The sequence below is a fragment of the Cygnus olor genome, chromosome 12, assembly GCF_009769625.2.
Source record: "Cygnus olor isolate bCygOlo1 chromosome 12, bCygOlo1.pri.v2, whole genome shotgun sequence".
Taxonomy (NCBI): Eukaryota; Metazoa; Chordata; class Aves; order Anseriformes; family Anatidae; genus Cygnus; species Cygnus olor.
Genome location: NC_049180.1, coordinates 13,262,448 through 13,279,034, shown reverse-complemented (window position 1 = coordinate 13,279,034; position 16,587 = coordinate 13,262,448). Strand labels below are relative to the sequence as shown.

Here is a 16,587-nt window from a genome sequence, read left to right as displayed (position 1 = left end):
CCCATACACCCCATATACTCCATACACCCCATATACTCCATACACCCCATACACTCCATACACCCCATATACCCCATATACCCCATACCCCATACACCCCATACACCCCATACACCCCATATACCCCATACCCCATACACCCCATACACCCCATACACCCCATACACCCCATATACCCCATACACCCCATATACCCCATACCCCATACACCCCATACACCCCATACACCCCATACACCCCATACACCCCATATACCCCATACACCCCATATACCCCATACCCCATACACCCCATACACCCCATATACCCCATATACCCCATATACCCCATACACCCCATATACCCCATATACCCCATACACCCCATATACCCATACCCCATACACCCCATACACCCCATACCCCATACACCCCATACCCCCCATACCCCATACACCCCATACACCCCATATATCCCATACACCCCATACACCCCATATACCCCATATACCCCATACACCCCATATACCCCGTACTCCATATACCCCATATACCCTGTACCCCATACACCCCATACGCCCCATATACCCTATACCCCATACCCCATATACCCCATAAGCCATACCCCATACACCCCATATACCCTATACCCCACCCCCTGTACCCCCATACCCCCACCCCCCATCCCCACACCTGCAGAGGGGCGGAGCCTCCCCAAGCCCCGCCCCATCCCAAGCCCCGCCCCGTCTCCCTCAAACACCGCCCCCCTCTCCCCAAACCCCGCCCCCTCTCCCCAAACCCCGCCCCTCCCGACATGACCCCTCCCCTTTTGCCCCAAGCCCCGCCCCCTCCCGCTCCCCACCCAATCAGCAGCCGGGGGGGCGGAGCCCCGGCGGCACGGCCGGGTTAATGCTGGCGGCGGGGGCCGGCGGGCGGCACAGCGGGGCCGGGCCGGGACAGGGACAGGGACAGGGACAGGGACAGGGACAGGGACAGGGACAGGGACAGGAGCGGGGCCGGGGCTGAGCCGGGCCGGGCCGGGCCATGGCGGCTCCGCCGCGCTCCTTCAGCGCCGCCGAGGTGCGGGCGCGCTGCGCGCAGGGCTCGTGCGTGGTGCGGTGCCGCCGGCGCCTGTACGACCTGAGCGCATTCGTGCGCCTGCACCCCGGCGGCGAGCAGCTGCTGCGGCGCCGCGCCGGCACCGACGTGAGCGCGGCGCTGGACGGGCCCCCGCACCGGCACTCCGCCAACGCCCGCCGCTGGCTCGAGCAGTACTACCTGGGCGAGCTGCGGGACGACGACGAGGAGGAGGAGGAGGAGGAGGAGGAAGGCTCCCGGCAGGTACTGGCGGTGGGGGCGCACCGGGGTGGGGAGGCAGTTGTAGGGTGGCCGGGTTCAGGGAGTGCGGGGGAATTGGGGCTGGAGAGGGGGTCTGTGGGGCGCCCAGGGATGCGGGGAGCTGTATGGGGTCTGTAGGGTGCCCTGCGTCCGGGGAGTGTGGGGACAGAGATGTGTGGGGTCTGTGGGGTGTGCAGGGGTGTGGGGAGCTGTATGGGGTCTATGGGGTGTCCTGTGTCCAGGGAGTATGGGAGTGGGGCTGTGTAGGGTCTATGGGGTGCCCTTGTGTCAAGGGAGTATGGGGGTGGAGCTGTATGGGGTCTATACTGTGCCCAGGGGTGGAGGGAGCTGTATGGGGTCTGTGGGGTGCCCAGGGGTGGGGGGATCTGTGTGGGGTCTGCAGGGCACCCAGATCCAGGGAGCATGGCAGTAGAGCTGGTTAGAGTCTATAGGGTGCCCTGCACCTAAGGAGTGTGGGGGTAGAGCTGTATGGGGTCTGTGGGGCACCCAGGTCCACAGAGCACGACAGTACAACTGTATGGGGTCTATAGGGTACCCTGTGAATGGGAAGCACAAGGGCAGAGCTGTATGGGGTCTGTGGTGCACCCCACACCCATGGTGTATTGGGGCTGAGCTGTATGGGATGCTCTGTGTCCCACCTCTAGGGGATATGGGGTGCGGAGGGTTTGGGGGGGGTGTAGTTTCTATGGGGTCAGCACGGTGCTTGGGTCCAGGCTGTGTGGGGTCTGTGGAGTTCAGGGCATGCGAGGGGCAGGGTGCGCGCTGAGCACCCGGCACACACGGTGCCAGAGGTGGACGCGGTGCAAAGGTCCAGGGCTTACGGGGCACACCCAGGCACCAGGGCACTCCTGACGCCAGCGGGGCTGGGATCCACGGGCCCAGAGGTGCGGGGGATCCAGGACAGGCTGACGTGACACCACTGGGATCTGGGCTGCTCGGGACCCTCCCGGCAGAGCAGGAAGCACCCGGCGATGCTCAGAGGAGAGCCAAGCCCCCAGTGCCAGCACTGCGGGGTCGGTGACCGACGGCGCGTCCCCGCGCGCTGTTTGCTTGCGTCCCCTCCTCCCCGAGGGCGCAGCGCTCGGCCCCGCGCGGTGGCGGCCGCACAGACGGGGCTTTGTTCCGCGCCCGGTGCTGTGCTCGGCTCTTCCACCCTCGGATCCCGGCGGTGGCAACTCCTTTGTTGGGACACCGCCGCCTCCTCCCGCGCGCAACAAGCCCGACGGGTTCAGGTGCGCGGAGGTACTGGATGGACGAGTTCTGGCGCTGCCACCTGCTCCCAGGGGAGCGAGCGCCGTCGCCGCATGAACCCAAGGATTGGTTTTTTGGGCAGGTGTCTCCCTCCTAGGGTTTCGTGGGAGCCCACCGCTGGTGCCCCTCCAGTTGGAAGTCCTGCAGGAACCTGAGTTTATTAAACGAGAGCCCAGTGTGACTGCAGAGCGGGGTGACCGGGTCCCCGTGGACACTCATGGCTCACCCCGGACCAAATCACTGAGCCCCAATTTAATTTAAAAAAAAAAAAAAAAAAAAAAAAAAACCCACGAAGCGCTGCACTATGTTTTATCTATGCAAACAGAATAGAGAGGAGATCAAAGCACGGAGCGATAATTAGCCAAACTAGCCAGTGGATTTTAACAGCCTTGCTAGAGGGAAACCGGCTCGTGTAATTACCCCTCCAATTTGAGCAACGAGAGGCTTTCATCACAGCCTCCTCAGGGCTGCGTGACACGGCCGTGAATCACTGCAAATCCCCTGTCCCTCACCGCGGTGCCTGCTCCGCTCCCACCACATGCGGGGCTGCACTGCCCTCGCTCCCCTTCACGACGTGAGCTCACCCCTACATAGATGCTCCACCGTTTGGAGGTGGTGTAATAAAATGTGGTGTGGTGGTTTTTTGTTTCTTTTTTTCTTTTTATTGGGACAAGTCACCTTCCGCCTCCTTTTCATGGTTCTCAGTGGAGGTGTTGGTGGCACCGCGGCTCTCTGTGCACTATTGGAATTGCTGTGCACAAAGCCCAGTTGGGGGCACGCTCACGGCCTCGCACCTCGGCCTCCGTTCATGCCGGGCTCCGTCCTGGGAGAGGCACAGGGAGGTGGCAGCAGTTCGTAGGCGTAACTTTCCCTTGGTTACATCAGGCCTCTCCTCTCGCAAGGCTTTCCTGGCAGGACCTGTTTTCTTGGAGACGAGTCAGAGGCGGCAGCATCACCCGCGGGCAGAGCGAGCCTCCTCCTCATCCTCCTCCAGCTGCCATCAGGGCCAGGTTCCCTGGTGGCACCCGCGCCACAGGGCTGTCCCCTGGCTTGGTGGCACCGGGGGCTTTGAGCCGCGGGGTGAAGAGCAGCGAGCCCTCCTTGGGGCAGCGCCCATGGGTGCCGGCACCGGGCGAGGCGGTGTCCGCGCAGGGTGAGGGGGCGGAGGTGACTCGGGCGAGGCCGGGCGCTGTGTCATGCAGGGTGATGGCGAGCACGTCCCTGGGGCTGTCACCCCGCCAGGGCGTCACTTGTGTCCTCCCTGTCTTTTTTGGAGTATCCTTGGAAAGCGGAGCCGCCCGTGGCCGGCTGGGGAGCGATGCTTGGATGGGGGCGGAGGAATTTGAGGCATGTGGACGTTTCTGAGCGGGGAGGCGCGGCGCTGGGACACCGGCACCCTCTCTGCCGGCGTCGAGCTGACAATGTGCCTGTCAAGACTGGGATCCTTTATTTGAAGATGGATTTTCCACCAAAGTGCATGCAAGAAGGAGCACTAGAGCACTCTGGAGAACCCGTAACTCAGCCAATTCCACCTGGATTTTGCGTTGTGTGGCTGAAAGAAGGAGCACACCAAGAGCGAAATGTCAGCGGAGACCTTTCGAGATGGACAGAGGGAGGCGCATCAGCGTCTGGCTCCTGCTGCGCCAAAGTTGCTGCCTGCCGCGGTCCTGCCAGGCTGGAAATGTCGGCTCTGCTGCCCCGGGGCTGCCCAGCACGAGTCACCCGTCAGTTCCTCACCCTCTGGGACGAGGCTCGCTGCACGCCTGGCCGGGAGGCGGGATGGGCGCCCGTCCCTCCAGGAGCGTCTGGTATCGGCAAACACTCCGGAGGCCCTGCGTCAGCGTCACGTGCGCCCGTTGGAGTAAAGTCCCGTCCGCCCCGCCACGGTGACGCCGCTCCTGCATGGTCCCCGCTGCCGGGGCCGTGTCACCTTCACCGCATCCCCGCGGAGCTCAAGGGGACCGTCCCGTCCCTATGGGGAAAAGTCCTATCGCCGTCCACAAATGGAAAGCCCGGCCGTGCCGTAGCCTGCTGGCTGGTTAATGGGTAACCCAAGGTGACGGAGCGGGGAAAAGGCACGTTTGGCACGTCCTGCCTGGGGAGCCAGGCCCGTGGGGGCACAAGCAGCCAGGGGCTCACGTGGGGGCGCCACAAATTCCCCACTGGCGCAGGTGGAGCCATGGTTGGTCTCAGCACTTTGCTCCCCAGGGAGCTTCCTCCTCTTTCTCCATCCTTGCACCCAAAGGTCCCTCTGTGCCCAAGCATCCTGCTCACCGCGGTGCCCTCTCCAGCCAAAGCAGCCCAGCCCAGCTCAGCCCTGGCCCTGGGGGCTTGGGGTTCCTCAGGGACCCCGGCCAAAAACAGGCTTTCCCCAGGAAGCAGTGGGCTGTGGGCCAGGAGGAAGGGTGCTGCATGCACCAACCCAGCGATTCCTGCAGCGAGCCCGGCTGGCTCAGGACAGGATCACCAGGCTACAGGCAGGGGAAAAATGGTTGGGAAGGAACCTCTGCTTTGCCACCATGGGGAGCTGGGAAGCTCCACTCCTTGTTTTCCTGGCTCGTCATGCCGTACTGCCATGGGGATGCAGCCGAAACGCAGGCTGAGCGCTGGGACGCGTTGCTCGCCCTCGTTCACAGTCACCACCCCGAGCCCCGCTGGCCGCCACTTCTCACCCCTGGGTTTTTCCTTCTCTTTGCAGAGCTGCCCCGAGACAGAGAAGCCAACAGATGCAGCAGCCCCGCCAGCGAGCCGGCTGGACCCCCGCTGTAAAACGGTGGACGTGGACAAGGTGAGGGGCCGTGGGATGGCTCCCCCTGGGGAGGCGATGGCTTTCTTTGACAACAGCTTTGCCCTTCGACATGGGGCGAGCTGCCAAGCCACGCCTTGTGCTGTTTATTTTTATTATTATTATTTGTGTTTGTTTGTTTTTCCTCCTGACTGAGCAATAAGGGGTGCAGTGGCCGGGCAGGGTGAGCTCTGCTGCCTGCCCTGTCCCCAAGGTGCCTTTGGGTGTCCCTGCCGTTGGCTGCACCCCGTGGCTGCCGTACCAAGCACGGCCTCGGGGAGCACAGGGGACTGCTTTTATCTTGCAAAAGGATTTTTTTTTTTTTGAGTGGCAAGGAGTCCTTCACCAACCCCTGTAAATATTTTGCCACTGATTGCCTTTTAAAGGGAATCTTCCCTTTGGCTGCATCCCAAACCAACTTTTTTGCCCTGAAATCTTCCTGGAGCGGGGTCTCTCTGTCTCCATCCCCATGCGGGCTGGGGTTGCCCCTCTGGGTGGTCGCATCCATCCCTTCCTAGACCCCGCAGGCCGGGAGGAGACCCCAAAACCCACTGCAGCCCAGCTGAAGGCATGAAGCCTTCTTGCGTGGCCACGTGCACGCGGCAGTGACTCGCATTTCCCTCCTTCCCCGTTCCCAAACCTTTTTCTGCCTCGCTCATTGCTTCCTGGCACGCGGCAGCACCGCGTCCTCGCTGCAAGGAGAAAATTCCTCTTGTTTGGACAGCTCGCGGGGGGCAAGCCGCGGTTATTGGGTCCGAACGTGGCACGGGGACAAAGTGCGTGGTGCTTGTGAGAGATAGCACTGGGGCCAGCTCACCGTGCAAGCATGGGAATCCCCAAAAGGGCACGGGTGCTGTGGTTTTACCCAGCTGGGCACTGCCACACCGCTCTCTCACTCCCCCTCCTCAAATGGAAAGGGGGAGAAAATACGATGGAAAGGGCTCGAGGATCAAGATAAGGGATAAAACTGGCCCTTATCCAACTTGGGGCAGCTTCTGGACTCTTCTTGCAGAGGCCACCCCTGCAGCCCCCCTACCAAAACCTTGCCAGGTAAACCCAATGCTCTGGGTACGAGGGGCAGCGCTGTGGGCCGTGTAGGACCGCTCTGTTTCCCCCCCCCGCAGGACCTGGTGGACTGGCGGAGGCCCTTGCTGTGGCAGGTGGGCTACCTGGGGGAGAAGTACGACGAGTGGGTGCACCAGCCCGTGGACCGGCCCATCCGCCTCTTCCACTCGGATTTCCTTGAGTCCCTCTCCAAGACGGCGTGGTGAGCGCCCCGAGCGGTGATGGGGATGGGACGGGATGGGATGGGATGGGACGTGGTGCTGACGTCTCCCCTCGCCCCGCAGGTACGTGGTATTCCTGGTGTGGACCCCCGTGGTGCTCTATCTCAGCTGGGTCAGCTACACGTCCCTCGCGCAGGGCAACACCAGGCTCTTCTCCTCCTTCACCACAGGTACGAGGCCCACTGCCTCCCCGCTGGGAGGACGAGCACCCCGGAGCCTCCGCTCATCCCTTCCCCATCCTCGGCTTTCAACATGTGTCTGTGAGAGCAGCGCACGAGCCCCCAGCCCCATTTCCACCAGCATGTCCCCGGCACGAAGCCGCCTGCGCTGGTTCACAGCCCGAGCTCGCCTCCCTCCATCACCCCCTCCATCACCCCACCTCCCCCATAAATATATTTTTTGGAGGTGGGGATCGGCACGCGGCCGGCCAGCCTTCCCTCCCCCTGCCTCCCTCTCCTCCATCCCCAAAATAAAGCCCTGCAGCTCGCTGTCGGGGTGCGTGCCCCCCCCCTTTCCCGGGTGCTGACACCCACCGCAGCGCTGGCACCAGGGCCGGGCGGCTGCGGCGAACAAACCCGGCTCTCAGCGCCGCCGGCCGCGCACAGTGCGGGGCTTGTTCGCCCCGAGCGCCTGCCCTTGAATCTGCCACTGTCTGCGCCCCCGGGAAGCAGGGGCGGGGGGCCGGGGGGGCCGGGTGCTTTGTTGTTTGCCCAGCTCCCTTGCCGCAAGGTGCCACCCGGTGCCAGCTGCGCCCGCACCGGCCCCCTCTCACCGACCTGCCCCGCTCGGCCCAGGTTTTGATAGCTTTTTTTGGTTGTTTTCCCACCCTGCTTCCCTTCTACAAATCTCTTTCACATTTGCCCGTGTGCTTTCAGGTACAAAAAGGCTTTGCTGTGTTAGCCTAGGGCACAACAAGCAGGAAATTTGGGCTGCACTGGCTGCATCCATGTGGCTGGGGCACAAGTGCTGCCAGCTGGTGGGCTTGAATTTTGGGATGTGCCCTCCCCGATTCCTCCTGGAGGAATCTGCCTCTGGCACCTTGCTGCTGAGAGGGTGTTTTGTCCAGCTGCCAAAACACTCAGCTTTGGGGGGATCTCACTAGCAAGAATGAACGGCATGATTTTTTTTTTTTGCCAGCAAGGACGCAGGGCTTGTGGGCACCGAGAGGAGGAGGAGGTGGAAAAATGCTGTGCGGGGGAAAGCACCCAACAGATCTGCTCCCTGCAGAACAAAACCGCAGCAGCGCTGTTCGGCCATCCCTGTGCCTGTCGGGTCCCTCCTGCTTGTTGGGGTGGGCAAAGCAGCTTTGTAAGGACCAGGGGGTGCCTCCAGCCCCGAGCGGCACCCGGCTGTTTCCCCAGAGAGTGGAAATTTGATAGGAGTCAAACAAACACATGGGCTGCGTGCCGGGGAGAGGCGAGCTTCCCCTGCGTGCCGATGCGAGCATGGCGCTGGATAAAAGCACCTGAAGCCCCCCCCCGCCTTGCTGACCGCTGCATGTCTCATTGTGTAGAGTACTCCATCCCCGTGCACAAATACTACTTCCCCTTCATCTTCCTCCTGGGGATGTTCCTGTGGTCCCTGCTAGAGTACCTCATCCACCGCTTTGTCTTCCACATGAAGCCACCCGCTAGCAACTACTATCTCATCACCCTGCACTTCTTGCTGCACGGGCAGCACCACAAGGTGAGCCGCTGCGCCTGCGCGGGGCCGTGGGAGCGGGGGCCCTGGCTCGGGCGCTGCCTGTCGCTGCGTGCTCCCCGTCACCCGCGGTGCCTTCGCCCCGAGCAAGCGGGGCCCTTGCCTAATGCCAGCGAGGGCTGCGAGAGCCTTGGGAAGCAGTGGGCTCCCTCTAGCTTCGCTGGAGGAAACGTCCCCCTTGTGCCAGGGACCCATGAGCTGAAGCCAAGGGGCTGCTCCGGGTGTCTCTGTGCGCTTGTTGGGGGTGGTGCACCACTGACTGTTCCCAAATTGGTGTCCTGGATGCATGGCTCGCATTCGGATGGAGTCCTCCCTGCAGGGTGGGTGCACAAGGGTGGCATTTGGGGTGAGCAAGGATCTCACCATCCTGCTTTTCTCCTCTTCCAGTCTCCCTTTGACAGCTCCCGCCTGGTCTTCCCCCCGGTGCCGGCGTCGCTGGTCATCGGCTTCTTCTACGGCGTCCTGCAGCTCCTGCTGCCCGAGGTGCTGGGGCTCTCCGTCTTTGTCGGGGGGCTCTGCGGCTACGTGGTGTACGACATGATGCACTATTACCTCCACTACGGCTCGCCGAAGAAAGGCACCTACCTGTACGGGCTGAAGGCGTACCACGTGAAGCACCACTTCGAACACCAAAAATCAGGTAGCGCCCCGGTGCCTCGCATGCACCCGCACCGCTCCTCTGCGCTGTTTCGCGAGCCGGCTGGGGAAAAACAGCCAGGTTGGGCACAGGCACAGCCCTGAAATACTCACGGCAGGGGCTGGGATTTATTTGGGGGGTTGAGGTGCCCTGTGGGAGCCCCCTGTGTGCCCACCTTGGTGCCGTGGGGATGTCGGGTGGGGGCAGAGCTGCCAGGATGTGGCGCCCATCTCCTCCTTGCGGGCGGCGTTGGCGGGTGCAGGGTGAGGCCCCAGGTTTCCCTCACTCTGCCCCAGCCCGGCGCTTGCTCAACCTGCCCTTTGCCCGGTTTCCTAGGAGAAAGCGCCCCATCCCGATAAGTTATCGTCCCAGCCGCCTCCTTTTGTCCCTCTGCTCTTCCTCCTCGCCCTGGTTTGTCACCCCAGGGCTGGGTGGCGAGCCTCCCTCCCCAAAACGCCGGCACTCCCCTCCGTAGGGACACTGCTGGTGCTGTCACCAGCCCAGCCCCGTGCTGGCAGCTCCGCTGTGTCCCCGCTGCGTGGGGCAGGGTCCTGCAAAGCTCCGGGTGTCACCAGCCCTGTCCTGGCTGCCAGTCTCGGTGGCGGTGGCAGCAGTTTGGTTAACGTTATCCCCAGCAGCATTGGCAGCACCGTGGGCTGAGTGCTCTCTCCCCTTCCCTTTAGGCTTCGGCATCAGCACCCGCTTCTGGGATCGCCCCTTCCGGACACTCATCCCTGAGGAGGAGACCTTCGAAAAAGAGGACTGACGGCCCCGGCTCTGTCCCTCTGGGCTGGTGTCCCTGCCCAGCCCTCGTTCCCGGGGGACATGGCACTGACCCCTCTCCGGAGCATCCCCACGGCGGCCCCAGCCTTGTCCCCATCCTGCCCGCGGTGCCGGGGGCAAGGCTGGAGCTCTGCCCCTCTCCTGTCCCCTGCCCGCTGCCTCCAGCACCGCCGGGGCTGCGTGGGGACCTTATCGTGCTGCTGAGGGTTTGCAGCATCCCTCCTCTTTCTCCCCGTCCCTCCTGGGGGGGCTGCGCCAGCTCCTTCGCGCTGCCGCCGGGGATGGGGGGCAAGGATGCGGGGAAGGGGCAGGAGGAGGCTGCAGGCACTGATGTGCGGGCAGCTCTGCGCCCAAAGGATGAAGTGCCCGGTGCCTCGAGCCCTCCTCCCTCTGCCCTGCACCTCGCCGGAGCCCCCCGACCCCCAGCCCTCATGGGGTGCCCCCCCAGGTGCCCAACATGCTGCAGTTCTCCCAGCTCGTACCTGGGGGCTTCTGTATCTTGGGTCACTTGGAGAGGGGGGGAAAAAAAAAAAAAAAAAACATAGACAAACCAGCGCTGCCCCCTGGTTTTTGCCTTTTTCTAACCAGCGTGCCATATCTCCCTGCCAGATTTATCAAGTCCACGTTTTTTGTAGTCATCAGCTACTTGAAACCTAAACTCCAATGAACAGAATTGCTAAGAGATGCCTTTTTTTTCCTGATCCTGTGATTATTTTTTTTCTAATGTTTACTGCGGATATTTAAAGGTTTGGAATAAAGTTATATGTAAAACTGTAGACACTACATCTGTAAATAAGCTGTATATTTTGAAAAATAAAACCCTTTAAAAAGGGCCTGGCTCCGTGTGCTTGCAAAACGTAACCACGGGGTGCTGCGGTGTCCCCTGGGCACCCGTGGCTCGAGGTCACGGTCCCTTGTCACCGCTTTCCCCCCTCCCCGTGCTGACAAAAGCCGTGCCACCGAGCAGGGCACCGCTTCCTGCTGCCGAGAGGGAGATGCTCCTTGCCCGGGGTGGCGAGGCCAGCGTGACAGCAGGCACTGTGGAGCTGGAGAGGTGTCAGGCTGAAATCCCCGACGTTGGGCAACGGGTGTCGTGTGTGACCTCGCGCTTCCGAAAATCAGCCTGCGAAGCTTCCTGCCCTTCCCGCAGAGGTTGAGCGTCGGTTCCTGTGCCTGCCGTTCGCTTCCTTTGGTACTGGATGGAGCAGGGAGGGCTCGAGGCTGGGCTGGAAGCGGGGATGGGCACCGCTCCTTGCCCGGCATCCATCACACAGGGCTGGGATGCTCTGGAGGACGCTGTGCCCAGTGGTGAAAGCTCAGCGGGATGCAGAGCTGAGGCCGAGCATTTTGCAGTGCCCTTTGCATGGCGAAAGGAATTGAGACTGTAGAAAGTGCCATAATGGGGCACAGACACTTCACCCCGTTTCCCCGATGCATTTTCCATGGGTGATCCCATCCTCCAGCACCCCAAACCCAGCGCGGGGGGAGCCGAGGGGCACCGTGTGCCTCGTCCCCCTCCTCCGTCAGCTGGAGCAGCTTTCCTGGAAGGGCGACGCTGCGCTGCGTTGCACAATGCTCCTTCCGCTGCCCGCAGCAGCTCAGGAGGGGGGAAAGCACCCTATAAATGCCCCTGTCCCTCAGTTCCTCCCCAGTCTGCAGAGGCAGCCAAGGAGGAAGCGAGCGGCGCGGAGCCAGGTAAACGCAGCTGGGCTTATTTTACCAAGCGGGGGAGCCTCTTTTGGGGGAGAGGGGAAAATAGGAAGAAGATGGGATGGGGAGAACGTGTGAAGGCTTTTATGGGGTGGGTGGTAATGCAGAGAAGCATCAGCAGGAAATGAGAGCAGGTCTTTATGGCCGAAGGTGTACGCATTGCAGGCAGGACCGGGGTGGTGTGGCGGCCGGGGCATGCTCCTTGGATGACCGCTGACCCTGCTCAGTGAGCAAGCTGGCTGGGCACGGCTACTTCTGCATTAATTTACAGAAAACTAGCCAAAATATCTCTTGCCGATGAGGCGATACCACTGTACCGATGCGTCTGTTCTCATGTGTGACGCCAGGTGAAGCAAAGGGAGCAAAGCAGCCGTAGGAGATAGAGGGGCTGTAGGAGCTCTGGAGGCCGCATGCCATGTTCAGGCTGTTCCTTCACAGTTAAGGCGTGGAAGAGCCGAATTCAGCCGACCTGCGAGCACTGCCAGGGGAGCACCTCCACCAGACACCGCTGTCCCGCATCCCCAGAGGCCAAGCCCTCTGCTGCAAGCATGGACATCGTAGAGAGGGTCCTCTCCGTAGCCCAGGCCATCCACAGCCAGTTCGAGCACGTGAAGTGCTGCAAGCACCAGTGCCAGCGCCTCGTGGAGCGCATCCAGATCCTGCTGGAGCCCGTGCGGATCCTGCAGGCTCAGCCGTGGTGGCACATCTCCCACCACGAAGAGCAAATGCTGAAGAAGCTGCTCCAGGCACTGGGGGAGGCGCAGAAGCTGGTGACAAAGTACAGCCAGGCCAGCTGGATCCAGAAGTTCCTGAGCGCCCGCAGCAGCGGCGAGGAGTTTGTCTGGGTGAACGAGAGCCTGGAGGACGTGGCCCAGGGGCTCTCGCTCCTGCTGCAGGCGGAGCAGAAGCAGGCTTTCCTGGCGGCCTTTCAGTCAAAGACCTGCCGCAAGCAGGACGCCGAGGATCTGAGGGATGACAGGGCTTTCCTGGACCAGGTGATTGCGAGTAAGTGTGCATTTGGCATCATTTCCCGCAGACACGAGCTCGGCAGCCATCCCCAGCCCAGCTTTGGCCCGATGGTGTCAGCTGGGCAAAGCCCAAAGGCTCTTGAAAGCGGGAGAAAAACTGACAGCACGTTCCTCCCACCCATCTCCATGCCTGTCCTTTGCCAGGTACCGAAGAGCCTGGAGATGGGGCCAGGGAGATCTACATGGACAGGCAGTGCATGGAGGACAAGGTGGACTGGATGCAAAGCGAGCTGAGCAAAATCGTGCGCGTGATGGACAGTAAGTCGGTGTTGCAAACCTAAGCACAGGGAGCTCTACCCCTGCGCAACGCGTCCCTTCCCCTTTCAGAAAGACCGAACGCTGGTGTAAAATGCTCTGCCAAAACAACAAGCGGCCCCCAGCCCTGCCTAATCTGTCCCTTGTTCCCTCCTGTTGCGGTGGGAGCAGGTTTGAAGAAGGTCAATGTTGGTAAAAGAGAAGATATCACCGAGATCGAGAGGGACCAACTCACCTTCTACAGGCACCTGCAGGACACCGAGCGCTACGACCTCTATGAGGGAGAATATCTCAAGTACCCCGTTGCCATCAAAACCTTCAAGAGGCCGCTGACCACCGACACGACGTGAGTTGTGCCGGGCTGGGGCGGCACGGGGCAGCAGGGAGGGTGGTACCGAGTGCCTCGCCTGGCGACCTCACCGTGCTGCCCCTTTCTGCAGGAAGGTGAGAGACATCTTCGAGAAGGAGATTCAGACCCTGAAGAAGTTCGAGTCTCCAAACATCCTGCGCATGTACGGGATCTGCATTGAGGAGAAAGGTAAGGGGAGGCATTAATGTCACCCTTTTGCTCCCCGATGCAAGCTGGTGGCAGATGGGATGAGGTGACACAAGGGGGGAAACTCAAGGGGTTCACAGACTCCAGACTCCCACAGAGATGGGGCAGGTCCCAGCTGTAAAGCACTGATGCTTTACACCAGATCCCAAAAATTCAAAGACACCCAGCCAGTTCCGCCAAGCAGAGCCAGCACTGGCTTGCTGTGGTCGATGCAGACCCCGGGACCCCCTTGGCACGGGCTGCCAAAGCCTGGGCTGTGGCTGTCCTCGCCGGTGGCTGTGCCACCAGCATCCCAGGCCAGCTGCTGCCCAACAGCACCCTCAACAGGCATCTTTTTGCTCAGATGGGAGCCCCTGCTTCTCCATCGTCATGGAGTACTGCAAGCACGGGACGCTGCGGGAGGTGCTGACCAACCAGCGGCATCTCTCCTGGGAGATCCGCATTCGGATGGCCCTGGGAGCCGCCAGGGGCCTTTACAGGTGAGCTCCTGCCTCAATCGGTGATTTAGTCCACTTGGTGACCCACAAATTGTGCTTGGGCCCCCGGTACCTCTTGGCATCCCATGAGACCCCCTTTCCACCACCTGGGATGCCTGGGACACTGGGATGGGAGGCTGGCGAAGAGGTAGGACATGGTTTGGATGCAGCAGTGCCTGTCTCCCCAGGGTCACCGGCCCCTACATCTGCCTCAAAGCTTATAAAGGTCTAAAAGGGAGAAACCCTGTTCCCTCTCCTCCCCAGCACCCATAGGGCAGCTTCAGGAGCACCCTACAGCATGGCCAGTTCTCCTTACGGGCCCTGCTCATCCACAAGGCTCGTTATTTCGCGGTGGGAGGGAGACCAGAGGTGGGGATGGGTCCGTGACCGGCACGCGTTGCCCTTGGTTCTGGCCGGCTGCAGGTTGCACCAGACGGAGGAGAAGTCCCGACTGCACGGCTGCATCTGCAGTAACAAGTTCCTGGTGGCTGGAGATTACTGTGTGAAGGTAAGGACCACACTTGGAGAAGCTCTGTGGAGTTTGGACTGTTTCTATGGACCTTTCCTCCCACCAACACAGAAGTGAATTGTGATAGCCCAGAACAACAACTGGGGGAGTCATCTCCCCGTCACCTTAGACACTTACACCTCAGCTCACCATTTAGCTCTGTTTTATCACCAGCAGCATTATTTCTGAGCCCCAGGACAGGCTGAAGGTAGGGAGGTGAATCCCCTACCTCCGCCTATAGTTTTACTCACAGAAAGAGCCGTGTGCTGGGCAGCACCTGTGGCTGCAGGCACCTCGCTCTGTTTTCTCCAGCTTGGGTCCGTCCTCAGCCATGCTATAGGTTTCTGTACTGCACAGTGAGCAATGAGAGCAGTTCCTCAGTTCTTCTGAAAATAAGGCTATTTAATGACAATTAAAATTAACTTGCATTTTTACCAGGTATCCGTCTCAGAGTACCTGCTCTAAATGTAGAGGAGGGTGGTGAGTTTGCATTTAGCTGCTAACCATGGATGTTAGGAAAGGGAAGAGCCACTACACAACCCAGAGGAAATCTGGCCTCAAAGCTTGAGCTGAGAACCAGCAACCAGCCTTGCATTTCTAACACTTTTCCCTTTCTCATTCTTGCAATCAGCTGTCGGGATTTGAGCTGTGTGAAACAGAGTCCTCCATCAAGAGGAAAGCCAAAAAGAACTGGAACCAAGTGTCTATGTTGGCTTATGTTGCCCCCGAGAACCTGAAGGACATCTACTACCCCTACAAGAGGTCCTGTGAAATATACAGGTGTGTCTGTCCCACCAGTCCCCTCCTGGGGGAGCAGACTAGCTCTCAAGCTGTGGGTGAAGGCCAGGTTTAATCAGAGACATATGCAGCCAACTGTGCTTGGCATATCCCAACAGCTCCCTCTGTTAGAAAGGAGGACAAGGTGGTGGTGGAATCAATACTGAGAGACTCTTGCTTGTCTCATTCCAGCTTCGGGATCGTGCTGTGGGAGATTGCAACCTCCAAAATCCCATTTGAAGGTGAGACAGAAGTTATCTGAGTAAAAGCTCAGCTGCTAGGGCATCCCATGGTGTGTGGGTCCCAGTGCCTGGCTCTGCATGATGTCTTCATGCCTTCAGCACACGCTTAAACCACAAACATGCACGAAATGTCTCTATTTGCTGTTCGTGTGCATTGAAGCATTGAGACACGTCCTTGCTTCAGTGAAGCCCAGTGGTGTTACGGCAAAGATGGGGGGGTTCATTGCAGGCTCAATTTGGGTGGCTCCTCTGCTGGCTCCTCCATGGAGGAGGCTGCAGGATGGCTCTGGTGGGCCTCCACACCCTCCTGACATCTCTGTCGGCACACGTGTTGCCTAGGCTGCTCTCTCCAGGAGATCAGAGACAAAATCTGCGACCACCAGTACCACGACCCCGTCGGGGACGATTGTCCTGAAGAACTGAGGAAAATCATCGATGAGTGCCGGGCCTTTGACCCATCCCTGCGCCCGTGTGCTGAGCGTGAGTGTCCTGGACATCTGCCCCAGCGCCCCGTGCACCCCTCAGGCGGCTGCTTCAGTGGTTAATCTGCCCCTTGTTTTCCATTTGAAATGGAAAAAGGAGGTTTTTGTATTTTGGGATCACTCCTTGCCCTACTGACACCAAGCCCCCTAACGCAAGAGCATAGCTGGTGCGTTCGCACAGTCTGTGTGCTCAGCCTTTATCCACACCATGAACATAATCATCTGGCTGCCCACCTGGCACGGTGTGGGAGCAATTAATTAATTTAATGATCTTGGAGGGCTTTTCTTAACGATTCTAGGACTCTGTGAATCACAGAACAGGGGGATTGCTGTGCTCTGGGGAAGGTTTTGACACTTTTACAGCCAGCGGGGGCCTGCCCCGACAAGCGGTTGCTCTCCGGGTTGGGAAGCGCCGCGTGTGCTGAGGCTGCCGTGTGTTGGCAGGGATCGTGGACTCGCTGGCGGCCCTGGAGAAGAGCAGGAGCCAGGGGAGATGACTGCGGGGGACCCTCGGAGCCCAGCGCCCTGTCCCCTCCCCGTGTTTGCGAGTGTCCGTGGCTCAACACGCGTTTATTTGTGCACTTGTGTGGTGTTTAATGCGACTGACTGCCCCCGGGGGGGGTGGAGGGGGGGGGGGGGGGCTGCTGCGGGCACCCTTGGGTGCCCCGGGGCGCGGTGGGCCCCGAGGCCCGGTGGGCCCCGTTACCATGGCAACGCCCCCTCCCCGCCTCCGTTTGAATCCGTTCCCCTCTCCCGCTCATTTCGCCCCTGCG

At 60.6% G+C, this 16,587-nt stretch overlaps 2 protein-coding genes across 5 annotated transcripts; both read left to right on the top strand.

Annotated features, from left to right (window-relative positions):
* Positions 1 to 985: 985 nt before the first annotated feature.
* On the top strand, positions 986 to 10,299 carry FA2H (fatty acid 2-hydroxylase). The gene is made up of 7 exons (XM_040571328.1): positions 986 to 1,319; positions 5,287 to 5,376; positions 6,498 to 6,640; positions 6,723 to 6,829; positions 8,173 to 8,345; positions 8,748 to 9,000; positions 9,681 to 10,299. The coding sequence occupies exons 1-7, from the start codon at positions 1,023 to 1,025 to the stop codon at positions 9,761 to 9,763; spliced, it is 1,146 nt and encodes a 381-aa protein (XP_040427262.1). The 5' UTR covers positions 986 to 1,022; the 3' UTR covers positions 9,764 to 10,299.
* A 136-nt stretch (positions 10,300 to 10,435) lies between these two features.
* Positions 10,436 to 16,506, top strand: MLKL (mixed lineage kinase domain like pseudokinase). 4 transcript variants are annotated; one of them, XM_040571324.1, is made up of 11 exons: positions 10,436 to 11,475; positions 11,929 to 12,495; positions 12,663 to 12,776; positions 12,945 to 13,119; positions 13,214 to 13,311; positions 13,673 to 13,808; positions 14,229 to 14,313; positions 14,945 to 15,093; positions 15,283 to 15,332; positions 15,672 to 15,812; positions 16,259 to 16,506. In XM_040571324.1, the coding sequence occupies exons 1-11, from the start codon at positions 11,223 to 11,225 to the stop codon at positions 16,309 to 16,311; spliced, it is 1,821 nt and encodes a 606-aa protein (XP_040427258.1). In that variant the 5' UTR covers positions 10,436 to 11,222; the 3' UTR covers positions 16,312 to 16,506. The 4 variants fall into 4 exon arrangements, with proteins under 4 accessions (XP_040427258.1, XP_040427260.1, XP_040427257.1 ...); XM_040571326.1 differs by having other exon boundaries at positions 11,838 to 12,495; XM_040571323.1 differs by having other exon boundaries at positions 15,672 to 16,506.
* Positions 16,507 to 16,587: the final 81 nt, after the last annotated feature.